The sequence below is a fragment of the Hemicordylus capensis genome, chromosome 3, assembly GCF_027244095.1.
Source record: "Hemicordylus capensis ecotype Gifberg chromosome 3, rHemCap1.1.pri, whole genome shotgun sequence".
Classification (NCBI taxonomy): Eukaryota; Metazoa; Chordata; class Lepidosauria; order Squamata; family Cordylidae; genus Hemicordylus; species Hemicordylus capensis.
This window is the reverse complement of record NC_069659.1, coordinates 48,511,649-48,530,209: the sequence shown is the minus strand read 5'-3', so window position 1 is coordinate 48,530,209 and position 18,561 is coordinate 48,511,649. Positions and strand designations below refer to the sequence as shown.

At 42.9% G+C, this 18,561-nt stretch overlaps 1 protein-coding gene and 1 long non-coding RNA gene across 4 annotated transcripts in view; one reads left to right on the top strand and one right to left on the bottom strand.

Moving 5' to 3' along the window:
• LOC128352071 (uncharacterized) overlaps positions 1-13,635 on the top strand; it is a 33,968-nt gene extending 20,333 nt beyond the window's left edge. Inside the window, exon 2 of the long non-coding RNA XR_008320192.1 lies at positions 13,020-13,635. This is a non-coding gene — a long non-coding RNA (uncharacterized LOC128352071). The remainder of the gene's footprint in view (positions 1-13,019) is intronic.
• Positions 1-18,561, bottom strand: part of LSAMP (limbic system associated membrane protein) — a 699,205-nt gene that overhangs the window by 55,988 nt on the left and 624,656 nt on the right. For 2 of the 3 annotated variants that reach the window (XM_053312266.1, XM_053312265.1), the window contains 3 exons: positions 14,611-14,731; positions 12,504-12,652; positions 807-842 (listed from right to left, as the gene is read on the bottom strand). In XM_053312266.1, the coding sequence (XP_053168241.1) occupies positions 807-842; positions 12,504-12,652; positions 14,611-14,731 (306 nt within the window). The remainder of the gene's footprint in view (positions 1-806; positions 843-12,503; positions 12,653-14,610; positions 14,732-18,561) is intronic. The other variant, XM_053312267.1, reaches the window with a different exon arrangement.

Genomic DNA, 18,561 nt, shown 5'->3' with positions numbered 1-18,561 from the left:
CAAAAGGCCCGGTTCTGTTCAAATTTGGTTCGGATTCAAACCAAACCAGGCAAACTGGTTTTGTGCACACCCTTAAGCCCTGAGTTTTGTTGACCAATGAATCTCACTGTGTAGAAAAATTATTCTTCCTTTCTATTAAGCTTGTGGCATATAAATGTTGCTGAGTTTCTAGTGGTTTGCCTCATAATTGCTCTATGGGGACCACCCCCACATTGCTCTTTCGAAGAACTACCTTGTATATGTGCTTGAGGGCATGGATGAATACAAGATGCTGCCGTCACCATTGGGTAATTTGTTTTTGAGTGGAGGTGATCATTAGTTTGAATGCTCCAGCATGTTACGAACATGGCAAGATTTCACTTCACAGTTTTTCTTTTGTGAGATTTTGTTAACTAAAACAACAACAAAACCTGCTGTACAAGATTCTTGGAATTCCTTTTGAAATGTGCCCGGATGTGGTAATTGGTGTGACCTCATTACTTCTTTGTCGTATGTCAAAGAGTATTCAAATTGCTAATTTCAGGGGGAAAGATCATCCCAAAGTTGCTTCTTTACTTTAGCTGTGTAGGAAGGGATGTGATAATAGAGCCCTCTCGTTGGTTAGTACCTGTTCAGAATGAACTGATTTAGTCTGTCAGCAATTGAGTGAGTCGATTAGGGCAGAAACAACTAGAATGTAGCCGTGATGAGGCATCTTATTTTAAACAATGTCTAAACTGCTTTGTTTCCCCTGGTTTATCCTACTTATTGAATTGATGGAGAATGACCCAGCTCAAGAGCTATGGTGACATAAAACATATACTGACCTGGAAAAGGATTGGGGAGTGTGGGTAATATTTTCTCTAAGGGGTGAGAGAAACAACAAAAACAAAATAAGCAACATGCACTTCCCACATCCAGCAAGCAGCAGTTACAAACCTGAAGGCTTTCTCAACTTGAAACTGCTTTGACTCCAAAGAACGTTTGCTTTACTCAAATACAGCTAAGTGTGTGATACCAGGAGGTGAAGAACCATTGGAAGGAGACAACAAACTGAATAAACAATCTGAAGAATGTAAAGGGAAATATGATGTATGCAGTTGAGGCTAATTGTACTTTAAGGGCATGATCCACCTTCCAGATATCATCTCATCAAAATCCTGTTGCCCAGTTCTTGACTGTATCTTTTGCCAACGGAATTTGCATGTTCTAATATGTGATTGTCAACCATACTAGACTGTAAGTAGCAAAGAAATTCTAGAGACTTTCTAGTAAACAGTGTTCTCTTAGGTCATGACTTACTAATATTGTACCTTTGCAATTCCTATATCAGGCTCTCCAAAGCCTTTACATATATCACGTGCTTTCAAGCATGGTTTTCACTGATCACTTTGCAGCAGTACCTACTCAGCTTCCACAGCATGTGATAACTACATGGTCATTTTGTCTTCTGGCTCAAGAGGAAAGAATTTGGTTAAACTGCAAACTTCACATACAGCACCACTAAAATGTTAGTGGTTCCTGAGCAGACAATGTACAATTCATGCACAATTTAGATTAGCTTGAATAACTTTACAAGTCACCATCTCAATTATGTCGGTGCCAGTGTCTCTACTTTACTGACTAGGGAACTGATGTAAGGAGGGGAACATACTTGTATTGAATTCAGTGGCAGAGACAGGGACATACATAATGCTGGAGAATACAGTAAGTGTAATTGAACCTAATGAAGAGACTTGATATAACCACATCAACTTGTTTGGTGTTCACTAGCAATGGGTCAAGAGCCCTCACCTTGATTTGGAATTATACTCAACAAAACCAGCATTTTTTTAAAGTTGGAAGATAGCTCATGAATTACTAAGCCCAATTCTGAGTTTGAAAGATCCGTTGCACTTCCACAGATGGTCCCAATCCCACCAGAAACTTCCATACCTTTGTGAACACTTAAACCCTGTTCTGCCATCCCTTCCCTTTCTCTAAACGTACCTCACAGTGCAGCAGGAGACCAGAGGGGCAGCAGCAAGGTCTCTTGGAGGTGTCTGTGCGAGACCACCCTCCCTCCCTCACTGACACCTAGGATGCTACAATGGTAGCATTCTAGGCACCAGGGTGCCAGGGAAAGATAGTTCTCTAGGGTGCCTGTGTGCATGGATCCTGCTATACTGGATAGCTATGTTTGCCAGGGTCCTTAGCACTTAGAAGGATGCCACTGTGTTGTTTCAGGTGCCAGAGGGCAAACCCATGCACGGAAGCCTTCAGAGAAGCTGTGGTGCTGCCAAGAGGCTGATGCTGTCCTGCCACTGCTGCACTATTGCTGCTCCAGCATTTCCAGTTAAGTTGGAGAGAAGGGAAGAGAAAACGGGGCAGGCTTATGGTAGTGTCATGGGTCAACCCTAGTGAAAGCCAGGCAATCATTCAGAAGGATCCAGCCTTTTCTAGTACTGGAATGAAGCTTTCTGAACTGGGGGGATTCATATTCTGAACTCCCCACCCCCCCAATTCTGAATTAACTCCATCATTACTGTTAACACCATGAACTTGTACAAATGTCCCTGTACTATTACAAATACCATAAACTCCAGGCAGCAGCATTGCTAGCAAAGATAACGTATACCAGATCTCTCTGCTCTGCCTTTTGAGACCTGCATGAACCTCAGCACAACTTAAAACAGTTCCTAGCAGACCTTTCAGGGAGTCCGTCGGTCATTATTCGTTTACAAACATCTTCAACCACTGACAGCACAATGCTCCTTACACAAGAGCACTCCATGCTTTTATAAACCGGCTTCTTGGAAACTCAGGAGGCCAGTCAGGATACTGCAGGTCAAGTACATCCCCGTGACTAATGACAGATCTCCCTGCACTAACTGCCTTAATGGGGGTGTTTGGAGTCGCAGTAGGTGCTGGAAGATATTGTCTTTTTGCTTGGAAAATACACAGCTAGACTGGAACTTTGTGTTTATATAGCAATGGGGGCTTATTGTTCCGGAAAAACAGTCAACTGCAGTGACAGGATTTCCTTGTTATTTAGTGTACTTAAATAACTTAAGCCCATTACCTTTATCTCGCACAGTTGGCAAGACACTTCTTCACAAGCAGTTATTCTAAAGTGTTCTGGCCTCATTACCACATTGCTTTGTATGAAGCGGCACTGCCTTTCCCCTGCCTGCTGTGCAACACCCTTCTTACTCAACTCCATTCCTGCCCTTCTAATTCTACCTTGTTTTGTTACACTCTGTGATACTATACCTCTGTGTAAAAGGTTTTAAACAAGCATGGAATGAGAAGCAGGTTAGTTACTGACTGATGTACCTCACAGTCCATTTGTGAAATCTCAAACGAGGGCTGATCTACACGTTACAATCACCAAGTAAGGGTGGCTTCAAATCACTCCACATGACCTCTGTTTCTGTGAGAAGAGCTGATTGTATACATACTTTCCATGCCGCTGCAAATATTTTTGCCATTTGTGGTGGTGTGGGGGAAATAAACCAGTCAGTAAGACTGCGGCACCAGTTTTCTGCACTGAGCAAGGGGTTGAACCTCCAGGGTCCCTTCTAATGCCAAGATGCTATGATTCTAGGACAAGCTGTTCTACAGAGGAACTGGGGGAGAGCAACTGGTCCAATCCAACCCCAGCACAGCATCCCTCCTGTGGCTGTTGCTGGTGTCTACCTTATGTTTCTTTTTAGATTGTGAGCCCTTTGGGGACAAGCAACCATCTTATTTATGTATTTTCCTATGTAAACCACTTTGAGAATGTTGGTTGAAGAGTGGTATATAAATATTCGGAGGAGGAGGAGGAGGAGGAGAAATGGCTCACCATGTGATGATAGCTGCTATGTGTTAAATAGTCACTATTTAACCACAGCAGCTATCATCACATGGTGAGCCATTTCTCCTCCTCCTTGCTGCCGCCTCCTCCTCCTATGAGCCTATGTGCAGGCTCGGTGGCCAGATCGGCCGCCCACCCGACTGCCGGCTCCGTGACAGAGCTGGTGGGGGCTGGGGAGTTCGAGGGCCACGCGGCCCCCAGAAGCTCCAGTATGCCCTGCGTGAGCGCATGAGCGTGCAGGGCATACTGGAGAGACCCCTGAGCCGGGAGGCTGCTTTTAAGCCTCTCGGTCGGGATCTACTCATGAGTAGCCACAGCACGGAGCTGCGCCATGGCTACTCACGAGCAAAAAAAACCAGGTTAAGGGGAGGGCAAGTTTGGCGGGTTAACCACCAGGAAGCCACCAGGCTCGCCTGCAAGCCCGGTGGCTCCCACGTTCAGGTGAAATCAGGCTAGGCTCCCCTAGCCCGATTTCACTTGATCGTGGGAATAGCTCCCTACTCTACCCCAGAACCCCATGAATTCCCACTCTCCCTTCCACCAACCATCTATATTTTTCTAGGTCAAGCTGGGACCTCTACCGTGGCAGGGAGGGTCACAGACATTGGACAGTTCCAAGGGCGAAAGGGTCAGGACCTTGGCTAGATCTAGCCGAACTCCAAAAGCATTGGGTCTAACAATGTAGGAGAGCTGTTGCTCCAGTGGCTGCTTGGAGCAGACTGCCAGTTTTTCTTGCTGCTGCCCAGGCAGAGTAAATTGGCCTTGTCCATTCCCTGGGTGGTAGTGGATTGTCCAATTTCCAGGTAGCACTGGGGGGTGGGAGCTCTTCTAGGGCGGGCAGTTCCACATGCGACTCCTTCAAGTGAGAGGATAAAGGCAGAGCTGTATCCTTGGGTTGTGGGAGAAGTGCTGGCTTGAGTTTCCTGGTGTGGGGGGATCCTATTAGTACAGCATTGCCCAGGGTCTGGTCCATAAGGTCCACAATTGGAGGGTCTGGGTTTTGACACTCATCCAGTTCCCTTTTCCCCATGCCCCAAATCCATTTTGTGGTGTTCTCCTCTGCCCTCACATACTATGCCCCAGTGCTCCAGTGACAGTGGCAGCCAGTTGGAGAAAAGAGGTCTGCCACGCTTCCCCACTGTGGCACCTGGTACACTGTGTAGCTCCCAAACTTTCTGTAGTCCTTGAGAAAACTATATATTCTAATGACCTGGCATGCTTCTATAAAGTGCATCACTCATCAGAGATGGGGCAGGAGGAGAACCCTCTATTGCTTCCTTCATCCCACTTGCTATGGCTTGCTACTGGTGGTAGAGTTGGATTGCAGGGAAGTTGGGAAGTATTTGTGGGGTTGGTGGGGGAAAGTGGGGCTAGGGGTACACTAGGTTAGGGAGAGGGGAATAATTCTTTGGTTGCTTTAAAATCTGAGATGGAGAATAATTTGTGCATTGTAATGCTCATTTGAGGTATGTATTATGAGCCCTGAGACTCATATTTCTGAGCCTTGGTGGTATCACTAATAGTGATATGTGGGGCAATTTAAAGAGGCCTTTACCTGGTGGCTGTAATGTCTACACTAGAATTTATTCTAACAACAATGTGTATGAAACAGGTAGGTGAGAAACAATGCACATTTAGGTAGGTGTGTGCATGTACAGAGAAAGAAATTTAATGATATTCCAAAATGCTGTAAATCTGCAGCTGAGCACATGCGTGCTTCTGAATCCCTGTACTACCTGCTCAACCTGTAAGTTTGTACAACCATTGCTACAGACACCATAAATCTCCAGTGCTTTCTTCTCCAAAGGACAACAATCCTGTAAAATGTGCCCTGAATTTCCCACAGTATTCACAATAAATACTTGTAAATTTTGCTTAAATATTGGAACTGTGTAATTTGGTGAAGCACTGTGCCTTGTAGAGATGCATCAGGCAGAAATTCACAAGGTGCATCTCTAGCAAGTGAAGCTTTTGTATTTCTGCCTGGACAGTCCCATCCCAGCCCAATATTGAGTTGAAAGACCAAGGCAACGTGTCTTTGCCTTGAGGAGAGAGGAGAGCTGGTCTTGTGGTAGCAAGGATGACTTGGCCCCTTAGCTAAGCAGGGTCCACCCTGGTTGCATATGAAAGGGAGACTTGTGTGAGCACTGCAAGATATTCCCCTCAGGGGATGGAGCCGCTCTGGAAACAGCAGAAGGTTTCAAGTTCCCTCCATGGCTTCTCCAAGATAGGGCTGAGAGAGATTCCTGCCTGCAACCTTGGAGAAGCCACTGCCAGTCTGTGAAGACTATACTGAGCTAGATAAACCAATAGTCTGACTCAGTATATGAGAGCTTCCTATGTTCCTATGTCCATGTGTAAAGCCAGCATAATATATATTACTGCTTACATGGCATGGAAGTAAAGGTGACCACCTTACCTGGAAGTTTCCATGACTGACATCCCAATGCTGTGCGCATGCACTATAAGAAGCATGCATGCAGTGGATGTGCTCCTGCTTCTGAAGTTCAGGTGCTCATGCACAGGTGTGATTTCCCCCCTTCTTTCAGAAGCATTCTGTGCAATGTGCAAATATGTCTCCAAGAGCTGTGTGAATCTCAGGGTCATATCTATATTTGCATAGAGCACTTTTGGAGGAAAGAGAAATGGTCAAAAACTGTCCCTCATCCATCCACTGCATGCATTCTTCTTCTTTTGGCTGCATGCTAACAGTATTAGTTAGGATGTCAGCCTGTGTGTTTTGTAGCACAAGGGAAAATTGTAAGTACCTTAACTATCAGTTTAAACTGGATATTCTTTGATATTTAAATGATATACATTACCACACTTATTGACAGTTGATGCCTCTCAAGGTGCCAGAAACCTGCCTAGAGCAAATGCTCTCTTTCATGTTGCATTTAAAGGAGCTATCTCCAGTGTGTTGATCACTATATTCTGTAGAGATGATAGCACTTTGGCCTTTTTGATCAATTTCAATGCATTGTCCTCCCCTGCAGTTTGTTATTACTCCCATTGCTGTATGTTCATTCTCTTTCTTCTCTCTTACCCAGCTCTGTTTCATTTCTTGAGATAAATCTGCCTGTTCCTAAAAGACTCTAGGAATGACAGATATAAATCTCAGCTAAGGACAGATAATTCCATCTCCATGAGGTCCAGCCTTTTACTTTGGAAGGCATCTTTGGTTTTTAGGTGGTGCTGCTTATTAAGGCCCACCTCTGACTTTTTCATGGCACATTAGGGATCATCAGTCATTTATTTTTCTCCCTTCCTAGGCTGTATTTTCAAATAATTTGCAGGACCCAATAAGCCCTGTTCTGCCCCGTTCCCCCCATCTCCCTTGCTATGGGCAAAGCCGCAAACATTTCACTTTGTCCCTATTCTGCAGTTTCAATCTCGGCTCCTGTCATTTTTCAACCACTATGGAACCTTCCGGCACTGACAGTCCATCTGCTTTCTCAAAGGGGAGGATATTTTTGAACAAATTTGTTCTCTATTAAAAAACATAAAAAGTCTTTCCCTGATGCTCCAATCCCTTTGATTCCAGAAAAGAAAACTGCTCAGAAGGGGAGGGCTGAATCTGTTGCTCTAGTTTGTTCTTGGATGTGAGTCCAAGCAGGCTTGAAGGGGTTTGCATACTGCCTGGTGTTTTTTTCTTGCTTCTTTCTGAAGCTTAATGATGGCCAATTATAGACTACCAGGCTTCCAATTATAGACTTCTTTAACACAGGAATACTACATTTCTCTAGTCTCCATTTCTTTAGTCTCAGATGATTTGTTCAAGTTTTTCCACCTTATTTGAAAGTTAGAGAGAAGCGTTCATCTTTGGTCACAAGGGACAACTGCTTTATTTTAAACAAAGATTTACATTATATGCACAGTTAATTGGATGTTGATGTTAAGTAGAGCAAAACACCTTCCTGTCTGAGTAACTTTAGATGCAGGGACCAGGAAACACCAAGTGTTTCTGTCTTTCTGTATCTTTCATAATAAAGGATGTACACGCACCTCGGTTCATGTAGCAGTTAGAAATCCAACTGGTTCATTCCAGTTTGACCCAACCACAAACCAGTTCAGCAGTTCGAGAGCGGCACAGGGGCGGCAGTGAGTGGCAACTTTAAAAGTGAGTACAGCAGCTCCTTACTTGCATGGCCGCTGCTCCATGGAGCTTCCTGCTGTGGTGGTGCTCCCCCACCCAACAGCCTGTGTGTGGCGGCAGCAGCATGCACATGCCCTCTTTGCGTGTGCGGAAGCCAGTTGTGTGGTCAGCCTGGCTGTTGCTGACCACCCAAATGGCTTCTCAGCGTGCATAGAGGCCATGCGTGTGCCGGCACGGCACGGCTGAACGTGGGATGTTGGGAGGAGCATCGCCACAGCAGGAAATTGCATGGAGCAGTGGTCACGCAGGTAACGACCTGCTGTACTCGCTTTTAAAGGTGCTGTTTGTTGCTGCCCCCACCCCCGCCGCTTTTGAACTGCCGAACTGGAATGAACTGGTTCGTGGAACCACAAACCAGTTCAATTTGAACTGCTGCACTAACCAAGGTTCGTGTACATCCCTATTCATAATATCCAAAGTAGACATTCCAAGCATGAATATATGAAGCTGCTTTATACTAAGTCAATAGCTGGTGTATCTAATCCCAGTATTGCCTACTTGGACTGACAGTAGCTCTTTAGGTCGCAGGCACAAGTATTTCTCATCACCTGCTACCTGGTTCTTTAACGGAAGATGCTGCAGATTGAACTTGAGACCTTCCACATGCAACATACATGCTCTAACACTGAGCTATGGCCCCATCTCCAGTGGGGAGATGTGCAAGATGCCCCTGCATTGTGCACATTTGTGCACATTCTTGACTGGAGATATAAAAGATCAATTTTACATGGATCAATGTAATTGATCAATTATATGGATCAATTTTACACTGATGCACTTGGGTATCCTGTTCCCTTCATATCAGCATAGCATCCAAAGTTCTCTCACTTCATCTCTACTAACTCTCACGTTGCATTTTTGCAAGTGCAGGAGTTCACTGGGATTTCACTGGGATCAGATGCTATGTTCTCTTCTAGGACGACAACCCACAGGCATGAGTGCATGACATTCATGCACACGCCTAGAGTTCTACAGCATAGCTTGTAGTGTAGTGAGAGGAGCTACTGAATAAACAGTAAACTTATTCACACTGTGGCCAAGGTCTGGATTTTTTTTTTTAATGTAAAAAGAAAATCCTCCAAAATGCCATCAGTCCTCACTCTTTATATCATAAAACCACAAAGTACATAATAGATTTTCATTTGTTCCCGGGATGAACACATACCAGTATCTCCTACTGGCTCCCTATATAATAATGGGAGTGGCCCCCTCATGTTTCATGCCCCAGTTTTCCCATCTGTAAAATAGATATCAACATGCATTCACCTCCTAGGCTAGTCATTTGTAAGTATACATTTTTCATTTGCTGCAACTTCTGAGATCATCAGAGGTGGTGGGCGGTGGCCTCATTCAAAGTATATGTGTTCCTGAGTTTGCCCTGAGGGTCTTTCACTTCATTAAAGATCTTACAAAGAAGCTGCTGCTAGAAAAAGGAATTCTCACCCGCAATATATACAGTTCTATGTGGGGGGCGGGAGACATAGATGTATTTATTTATTACTTATTTATTCGATTTCTATACTGCCCTTCCAAAAATGGCTCAGGGCAGTTTACACAGAGAAATAATAAATAAATAAATGAATAAGATGGATGTCCCCAAAGGGCTCACAATCTGAAAAGAAACATAAGACAGACACCAGCAACTGTCACTGGAGGTACAGTGCTGGGGGTGGATAGGGCCAATTACTCTCCCATTATTAAATAAAGAGAATCACCACGTTAAAAGGTGCCTCTTTGCCAAGTTAGCAGATTGCTGTAACTTTAACATTTCTGCTGGTTTCTCAGTCCGGTTTATTTTCCTTTTTAAAATGCTGGAAGAGACAAACATGCACCTATATGCAACATTCACTTTTATTTTGAATCATAGAATTATAGGACTAAAAGGTACCTTGGTGATTTTTTCAGCCCCCTGCTCAGTGCAGGAAACTGCTACATCATCTCCAACAGATGGCTGTCCCGCCTCTGTCTGAAAACCTCCCGCAAAGAAGAGCCTACCACTTAACAAGGCAGACTGTTCCATTGTCAAGCAGCTCTTAAGCAAGAAAATTCTTCCTCACGTCTAGGCGAAATCTGCTTCCTTGCAATTTCATCCCACTGGTTCTAATCCTGCCCTCAGGTGCAACAGAGAACAAGTCCGTTCCTTCATATATGTGACAGCCCTTCAGATATTTGAAGATGACTATCATATCCCCCCTTAATATTCTCTTATCCGGGCTAAATATACTCAGCTCCTTCAACCATTCCTTACAGGACTATATTTCCAGACCTCACACCACCTTTGTTGCCTTCCTGTTCTAGTTTATAAATGTCCTCCTTATAATATGTGGTCCAGAACTGGACACAGTTCTGGACTGCAGTTCTGGGCTTGGCTGCTTGTCAGAACTGCTGGGATCCACGCGGATCCCAGGAGTGCTGTGACACTAAACCAGCACCGCAGCCCGACTGTTAGCCAAAGCTAAGGGTGCAAACGTGCCCTTAACCCAGCTCCCGGGATCGTGTGTCAGCACAAGCTGCTTGCAGCTTGCACTGACACAGAGATGGGTGCCTAGAGTGCCTGTCCCCTGGGAGAATCCCCCAGTGGGATTCCTGGAGGTCAGGACAACGAGACCCAGCCTCTGTTTACCAGTGCTGCCAGAAGCAGCGGAGAGAGTCATCCGTCCCGCTCCCGGCAGTTCAGGTCAGCACTGGTCATGCTGCAGGGGCTGCAGAGGATTGTCTGGGGGAAGGTAGGTTGAACCTTGCCTTCCCCAGCCCCCACCAGTGTTCTCTCTAATTTTTTTCATCTGTGTGCAGAATGAGTTTTGTTCTGGGCAGCAACATCAAGGCAGTGTGTGCACACGTGCATTCAGAGTGGGACCCTTCCTGATTAAACCTGAGAGGGATCTAAAATTAACTGAGCGGACATCAAAAAACAAGCACACGCCTTAGAGGGAACAGTGCCCTCCCCTCACAGACAGCCACACGCAAGCACAGTCATGTTGATAGCCCCCTAATTCGCTTTCACGTGTAGTGCTGCCCATCCTAAACCAGTACAATTGTTTTTTCTTACCCAAAAGTAGGACTTTAGATTTCTCTCTTTTGAACTGTATCCTTTTGGTTTTGGCCCAGTACTTGATCTGATTGAATCTTGATTCTGACTTCTATAGTGTTAGCTATTCCCCTCAGCTTTGTGTCATCTGCAGATTAGATAAGCACCGCCTCTGTTCCCTCCTCCAAGTCATTTATGACTTTGAGGATTTATAAGTCAGAGCCCAGGACAGGTGCTATGGCACTTGGGATTCCGTTTGACTTATAGTCTAGCAGCCCTTTCCACACTTGTGTTAATGCTTGGATTGGTTAATTGTTTTACAACACAAATGGAATTTCATGTTAATAGTTCTGTCAATTGGAGTGAGGGAAAATGAGGCCCAGGGCTACTCAAGACAATGCCCTATACAGTTAGCAAGTCCATACAGAATAATTGGTACTACTAGGGTTAGCATTGGCTCTTTCACTTTTGCATTTGCCCTCTATTTAATACCATTAAATCTTCCATTAAGTCTCCCCACAGTTCTTGCAAATCATTATGTCCTTCAAATCTTTGCAACTCTCATGTTCTGTTTCCGGTCTGCAACCTCACACTTTCCACTAATTTCTCTTCTCTGCAGTGAAGACAAACTGAGGTAAAGACAAGGGCTTACATACTGCACAGTACTTCCATTGGAAAGTGGTGAGGGCGCTGCCTCTTGAAACCATGTTGGCATACCTAATGATGGTGTGGGAGACTCTGTCCAAATGGCACGCTGCGTCAGAGCACCTCTGCCCAACTCCCGCTGGGAGTCAGGCGGAGATGTTCTGACACAGCGCACCATTTGGATGGAGACTCCCATGATGTCACTAGGCATGCCAACACTGTTTTAAGATGGATGGAGGCCGTGCACATGCCACCCCCTTCCATTAGCAGGGGGCTATACAGTATGTAAGTCCTTGTCTTTACCTCAGCTTCCACTTCATTTCTCCCATAGCCAGGCTACATCTTATGAAATGTTTATTGTCTTGGCTGGCACAGAATCTTCTGGCATTAAATACATGTTCTATTTTATTTAACTGTTCTATTTTATAATAGAACATTTATTTAATAGACGTATTAAAATAAATATTAATAGGATATTTTATTTAAACATTTAAATAAACGTTTAAATGTTTATCTAAATGCACTATTTTATTTAAACAGAACATTAAATGAATGCTCTATTTAAATGGAAGTTGATACATCTCCCAACTTCTTTCAATTAGTGCTACTTCAGAGAACAGGGGCAGTCCAAGGGTCCTTGTTTTCTTAAAAATTTAGTTTGGTTGTAAGTCCAGATATACATGTCATCTGCAAAACAATGGCATCTTGAAATAACACTGCATTTTCTAGCACCAAATACTAGGAGCGCCAAGCTCTAGCCTGAACCTGTCCTAACTGTAGGACATTCTTATGTCACTGAAAATGTGCAACATTTTGTGAAATCCACTTGGACCTCTTCTCCCCACCTCCATACTTACTGTAAAGAAATAGGCTAGCATTTGTGTTTCCCAGTGTGTTGGTAGCCACACAGGTGTAGTTGCCATAATGTTCTTCAGTGACATTGGTCACCAGCAGCATGGACTGGGTCCCTGTGCTCCTGATCTCCAGGCCATTGGCATTATTTATCCTGAGAACCAAGAAAAGTAATTAGTAAATACAGTGACAATATGGAACAACTCACCTCCTTATGTGACAAGAAAGAAGAATGGGGGGTGTACAGTTAGAAGGCAGTCAGATAAATAAATAAAGATGGAATGAGACAGGAACTAGAGAGGGACAGGAAAAATGGAATGGAAGGAATAAAGGATAAGAAAAAAGGGGAAAATAATGCCTTAGGGGTCATAAATTATCAACATCTTTATTTATTTAGCTATATATATTTTTTTCTGGTACTTTACTGTCTGAAAGAGATTGTAAGTCCTTAGGAAAGGTCTGTGTTTTTATGTATTTAGGACAGTGCCAAACTTTTTAATATTAATTATTGTTAATATTAGAATGAAGACCAAAAAAAGCTGTGATGAAGGTAAAAACAGAAGTGGAGAAGGAAAGGGATAAAAGGCAAGCAGCTGAACTACAGAGTTAACCAACTCAGTCACTGTGTGCTATTTGCATGGACTGTTCGCTTCCCAGCACTACAGATTGGATGAATGGCTGCCAATGGAACTTCCGTGTGAATCAAAGTTGAGTCCTCTGACTATTGACAAACGTGTAGTAGACCTTGGGTGTTAGTGCACATTTTGCTTTAACCATGTCTCCTCAAAGTCCAGATACTGCTTCTTATTTGCAAGGCAGGACTAGAAGAGCACTATTTTCAGCAGAGAAATGGTGGATGTTAAGGCCCTTAACCTTTACCTCATGCACATCTTCCCCCCCCTCCAAATTTTCACTAGTGTAGCTTTTTCTCCAGCATAGGTTCTCTGCCACATTCAGGCACCATGAATTAGCTATCCATTGTCCCTTAAGTGCAAGGACAATGCTTAAGGCTTCCCCACTCCCTCCTCTACCAGGAGAAACCCTGCAGGCCTGTGTTTAGAGCTCTATCAGATTGCTGAATGTAATCTTATTAATAAGCCTGTAACACTAACATTAAAGGTAAAGTTGTGCTGTCAAGTCTGTGATTTCTTTGGTAGAATAAAGGAAGGGTTCACCATTGCCATCTCCTGCGCAGTATGAGATGATGCCTTTCAGCAGCTTCCTATATTGCTGTTGCCCGATATAGATGTTTCCCATAGTCTGGGAAATATACCAGTGGGGATTAGGTGTACTAATTTTTGGAAGGGTGGTATATACAGGTGGTATATGCAATTTTTAAAAAAACACCTGAAAACACATCTCTTCAACTAGGCTTTCTCAGCTTTTTAAAATTTGTTTTTAAATTGTTCTGATTATTTAATTGTTGTTTTATGATGTTTTAAATTGTTAATCATTGTTTTCTGTTTTATAATTTTTGTTTTAACTATTAATTGATTTTAATGGTGTTTTAATGCCCTGAGCCTTTTGGAAGGGTGCTATAAAAGTTTAAATAAATAAATAAATATAAATTGAATAAATAAATAAATGAATAAATAAAATACTAATGGCACAGGGCATTAAGGTACCCTACCAATACCCACATCAAATTACTTGGAGATAATATGCAAGGCTACGTTATTAGTGACTCTGAGAAAGAGTATCCCACTAAAATGTGTTAGGCCTAGTAATAAACATTTCTAGTGTACTTTTGAGGTTCCCATTTCTGTTATTTCAACACCCATGGGGCATAACTCAGTAGTCAAAGTTCAAAAGACAACACAGGTTTGAGATGTGCATTTCTGTTGTAAATAAAGGGTTAGGGTTTATATTTATATAAACTGCTTTGGGAAGTTCTGTTGAAAAGCGGTATATAAATATTCGTCAATTTCATATTGGACTCTCGGCTAGAGAAAAAACAGCTGATAGGCAGTTGGAAGAGGAACGGGGCAGGTGAAGGAAGAATTAGCAATGTATCCATTTTTAAGATAAGTTGCTTTTCTTTAAAGGGAAGGCTTCTAGGGGTTTTACTAACATCAAAGGCTGCAGAAGAAGGAAAAGGAATAGTATAATTACCTAGTGTCATCTTTGAACCATATAAAATCAGGTGAAGGCACAGCAGATGCTGCACATTTGAGAGAAGCTTGCCGTCCTGTAGCAGATTCATTGCTCTTGGATTCCGTAATAGTGGGAGGGTCTGTAGAAAAGAAACACTTGCTCATGTCATCGTCATCTAGGCAATAATATGCAGTGTATATGTTTAGAATCAGGGTGGGAGAAGAGAAGCCAGTCAAAATGATACATATCAAGGTTCACCTGGATTTTAGTATTAAATTGAAAGACCAATTGAATAGTCCTCTGACAAACAGGTCACTGATTTCAGCACTTATCTGAAATCCTCTTCCTGATTAGCTGATTCTTCGTCTGCACACACACATCTCCATATTAGGTGCAGGGCATCCCAAATGCCTGGATGGTGCTTTCCATGTATGAAGAGGTGGCATAGTCAGCAACCCCTGAGAAGAGCAATTGCCATTTTGCACAGTTCTCAGAGCATGCTGAGTGAGAGTCGTGGACATTCACATGCCAGGAACACAAGCAAGAATCTGACTTAAGCAAACAAGAAGCCAGCAGAGATGTCTTCATTGGTGAGAGAGAGAAGTCAAGTCAGAGGGGATTAAAAGGTAACACTGGAAACACAGGGAGAAAGCTCTGAAGAAGTAAGGTAAAAGATAAACTAAGCCAGGCCATTGTTGGGATTGGTGAACAAGAGTTAGGGTGTGTGTTATCCCCTGCTAATTTAGCAAAGAGACACCTTTTAAAAGTGATGATTATTTTTATTTAGCAGGGGGAGAGCAACTGGCCCTATCCACCCCCAGCACAGCATCCCTCCAGTGGCTGTTGCTGGTATCTATCTTATTTTTCTTTTTTAGATTGTGAGCCCTTTAGGGACAGGGAGCAATTTTATTTATCAACTTATATCTATGTAAACTGCTTTCAGAAACTTTTGTTGAAAAGTGGTATATAAACATTTGTCATATTCATATTCATTATACATGTCCCTGAATGGGAGGCTGCCCCTGCTATCCTAGCAACGGAGCTTCATAGGTGGAGTGGACCTCTTACACCACAGAAGTGATAATGGAGAAAAGTTTCGGATAACCTTTTCTGCATGTACTGCTTCCTGAACCATTGGCTTAGCATCTACGTACCAAACCACAGGTGTGGGAAGCCCCTGTCAGGCTATGACGTAAGTCTTCATTTGGGTTTTCCTCAGATATCAACAGCAATGCCAATATTTTTAGTGTCTGAGACTGAAAAAATAATCACTTCTCTTTGTCATGGCTGTCTTGGCTTTAGAGAATTAGCAGAAATGAAACATGTTTATGAATTGAAGAAGAAAGAGAGCAGATCTCAACGAAAATGACCCATTATAGAACTCTTTTTGGCTGAGTGTACAGAGGTTCATATCGTACAATGAAAGGAATGTAACATGCTGGTGTCCTTAATAAATATTTTACTACAAAAACTGGACCTTGCTATGGAAACAGTCATTTAAAAAATAAGTGCTGATGATAAAGAATGTGAACACAAGGAGATTAAAACAACAACCATCACCACCCACTGTGTGGATGTTCCCCCCACCCTTCAGCAGTAAATCTCTTTGCCATCTGCAGCCAGACAAACCATTTCCGCTCCATTGGATCCAAAACACGAAATGAGTCATGAAATGAACAAATACCTTTCCACAGACCTGAAAGCTACACCACCAGGCCTAGTCATGCTTTGTATTCCTGTTCCCTGCCAAAGAGCCAACTCTCTCTCACTTTCGGCTGCATTCTTCATATTAGCCATGCTTCACGGCACTTTAAGAGACGTTCTAAGCAGGCCTGTGGCCAGTTCCCAAGGTTTTCATTCTGACTGGCCATCTTTCTATCTAAGCAACTCTGGAACAACTCATCCCAGTCACTTGGGGGTGGGGGAGCACTTCTCCACTGAGAAGATATTGCAATAGATGTTCAATGTGCTGTGGCTCTGGAAGATGCCTTTATTTTATCTATTTACCCATATTGATATTGGAAGAAGAACATGGATGGAAGTACCAAGGGAGGGGGAGAGAAGAGGTATTCTGACTTCCATTTCTAGCCATTTCCTTGCAGTGTTGTCCTCTGCGCAGCAGTGCTATAATGACATTAAGACTGCACAGTCTTAAGCGTACCAATGTGTGAATAAGCTACATTTAACCTGGTGGGATACACTTCCAAGGAAATGTGCAAAAAGTCTGGCTGCACTGCATTTCATTAAAAAAAAAACACTTTGAAATTATGATACTCGTAAATAAAGACGACCTAAGCTTTGCAGTGAATGGGCAAGTATGGCAGAATAGATACCTCCCACTCACCTGCCCTGACTGGGATGCTACTTTGATTGTGGCATTCTCACAGATGCAGGTTCTTAGACAGCTTGTTCTACAATATTTTATTTATTTTATTTATATACCACCTGAGACACTACAAAGGCTCTAGGTGCTTTACAAAAATAAACACAATTAAAACAGAATAAAACCAACTATTAAACACTTGAAATTTAAAACATTCAAAGATTATCACAATTAAAAAAATTCAAACAGCAATTAAAATTTTAAAACATCCAGCGATTATTAAAAGACTGGCTTACAAAGTGTGTCTTACGGGCTCTTTCAAAGGCTGGTAAAGATATTAAGCCATGAATGTCTATAGGGAGTGTATTCTACAGCCCAGGAGTGACATTAGAGAAGGCCCACTCCCAAATCACTGACAGACAAGCTGGCAGTATATGGAGATGGACGTCTCTTGATGATCTTAATGTGCAGTGGAGATCATGCAGAAGAAGGCACTCTCCCAGGTAACCTAGCCTTAAGCCATTTAGGTCTTTAATGGTAATTACCAGCACTTTGTATTCTGCCCAGAAACCTATTGGCAGCCAATGCAACTGCTTTAAAACAGGTGTAATATGGTCTCTCCAAGACACCACAGAGACCAGTCTAGCCACTACATTTTGAACCATCTGAAGTTTCCAAACCACATACAAAGGCAGCTCCATGTAGAGCACATTTATTATTATTATTATTATTTTATTTTATTTTATTTTACATATTTTTATTCTGCCCAAAATGCAAGTTCTCTGGGCAGTTTACAAGACAATAAAAACAACCAATAAAAAGATTAAAACATTTCAACAATTAAAATTTAAAAAGTTAAAACTATTAAAACACAGTTAAAATAATATCTAATTAAAAGCCTGAACAAATGCGTCTTGACTGCCCTTTTAAAAGTTGTAAGAGATGGAGGGGGGGGCGCTGTTATTTCAGCAGGAAGTGTGTTCCAAAGCCTCGGGGCAGCAATGGAGAAGGCCCGTCCCTGAGTAGCCACCAGACAAGCCGGTGGCAACTGCAGACGAACCTCTCCAGATGATCTCAATGAGCTGTGTGGTTCATAGTAAAGAAGACATTCTCTTAAATACCCAGGGCCCAAGCTGTTTAGGGCTTTATAGGTTATAACCTATATAACCTAGATCCTAGAGGTTACCAGAGAGTGCACCACAGTTCTGAGATCATTATCTTCAAGGAATGGATGCAGCTGTTGTGAGAGCCAGCGTGGTGTAGAGAACCAGCGTGGTGTAGAGAACCAGCATGGTGTAGTGGTTAGAGTGCTGGACTAGGACTGGGGAGACCCAAGTTCAAATCCTCATTCAGCCATGATACTTGCTGGGTGATTCTGGGCCAGTCACTTCTCTCTCAGCCTAACCTACTTCACAGGGTTATTGTGAGGAGAAACCTAAGTATGTAGTACACCGCTCTGGGCTCCTTGGAGGAAGAGCGGGATATAAAATGTAAATAATAATAATAATTATTATTAATAAATACAAAAAGCAGCTTTACTGGGAACAGCCTATATTCTGCGATGATATCTATAACAATTGACAATAAAATTCAGCCATCCCAGGTCCTTGGGAAGGACCCGATGTCTGGATAAAACAAACCAGTCA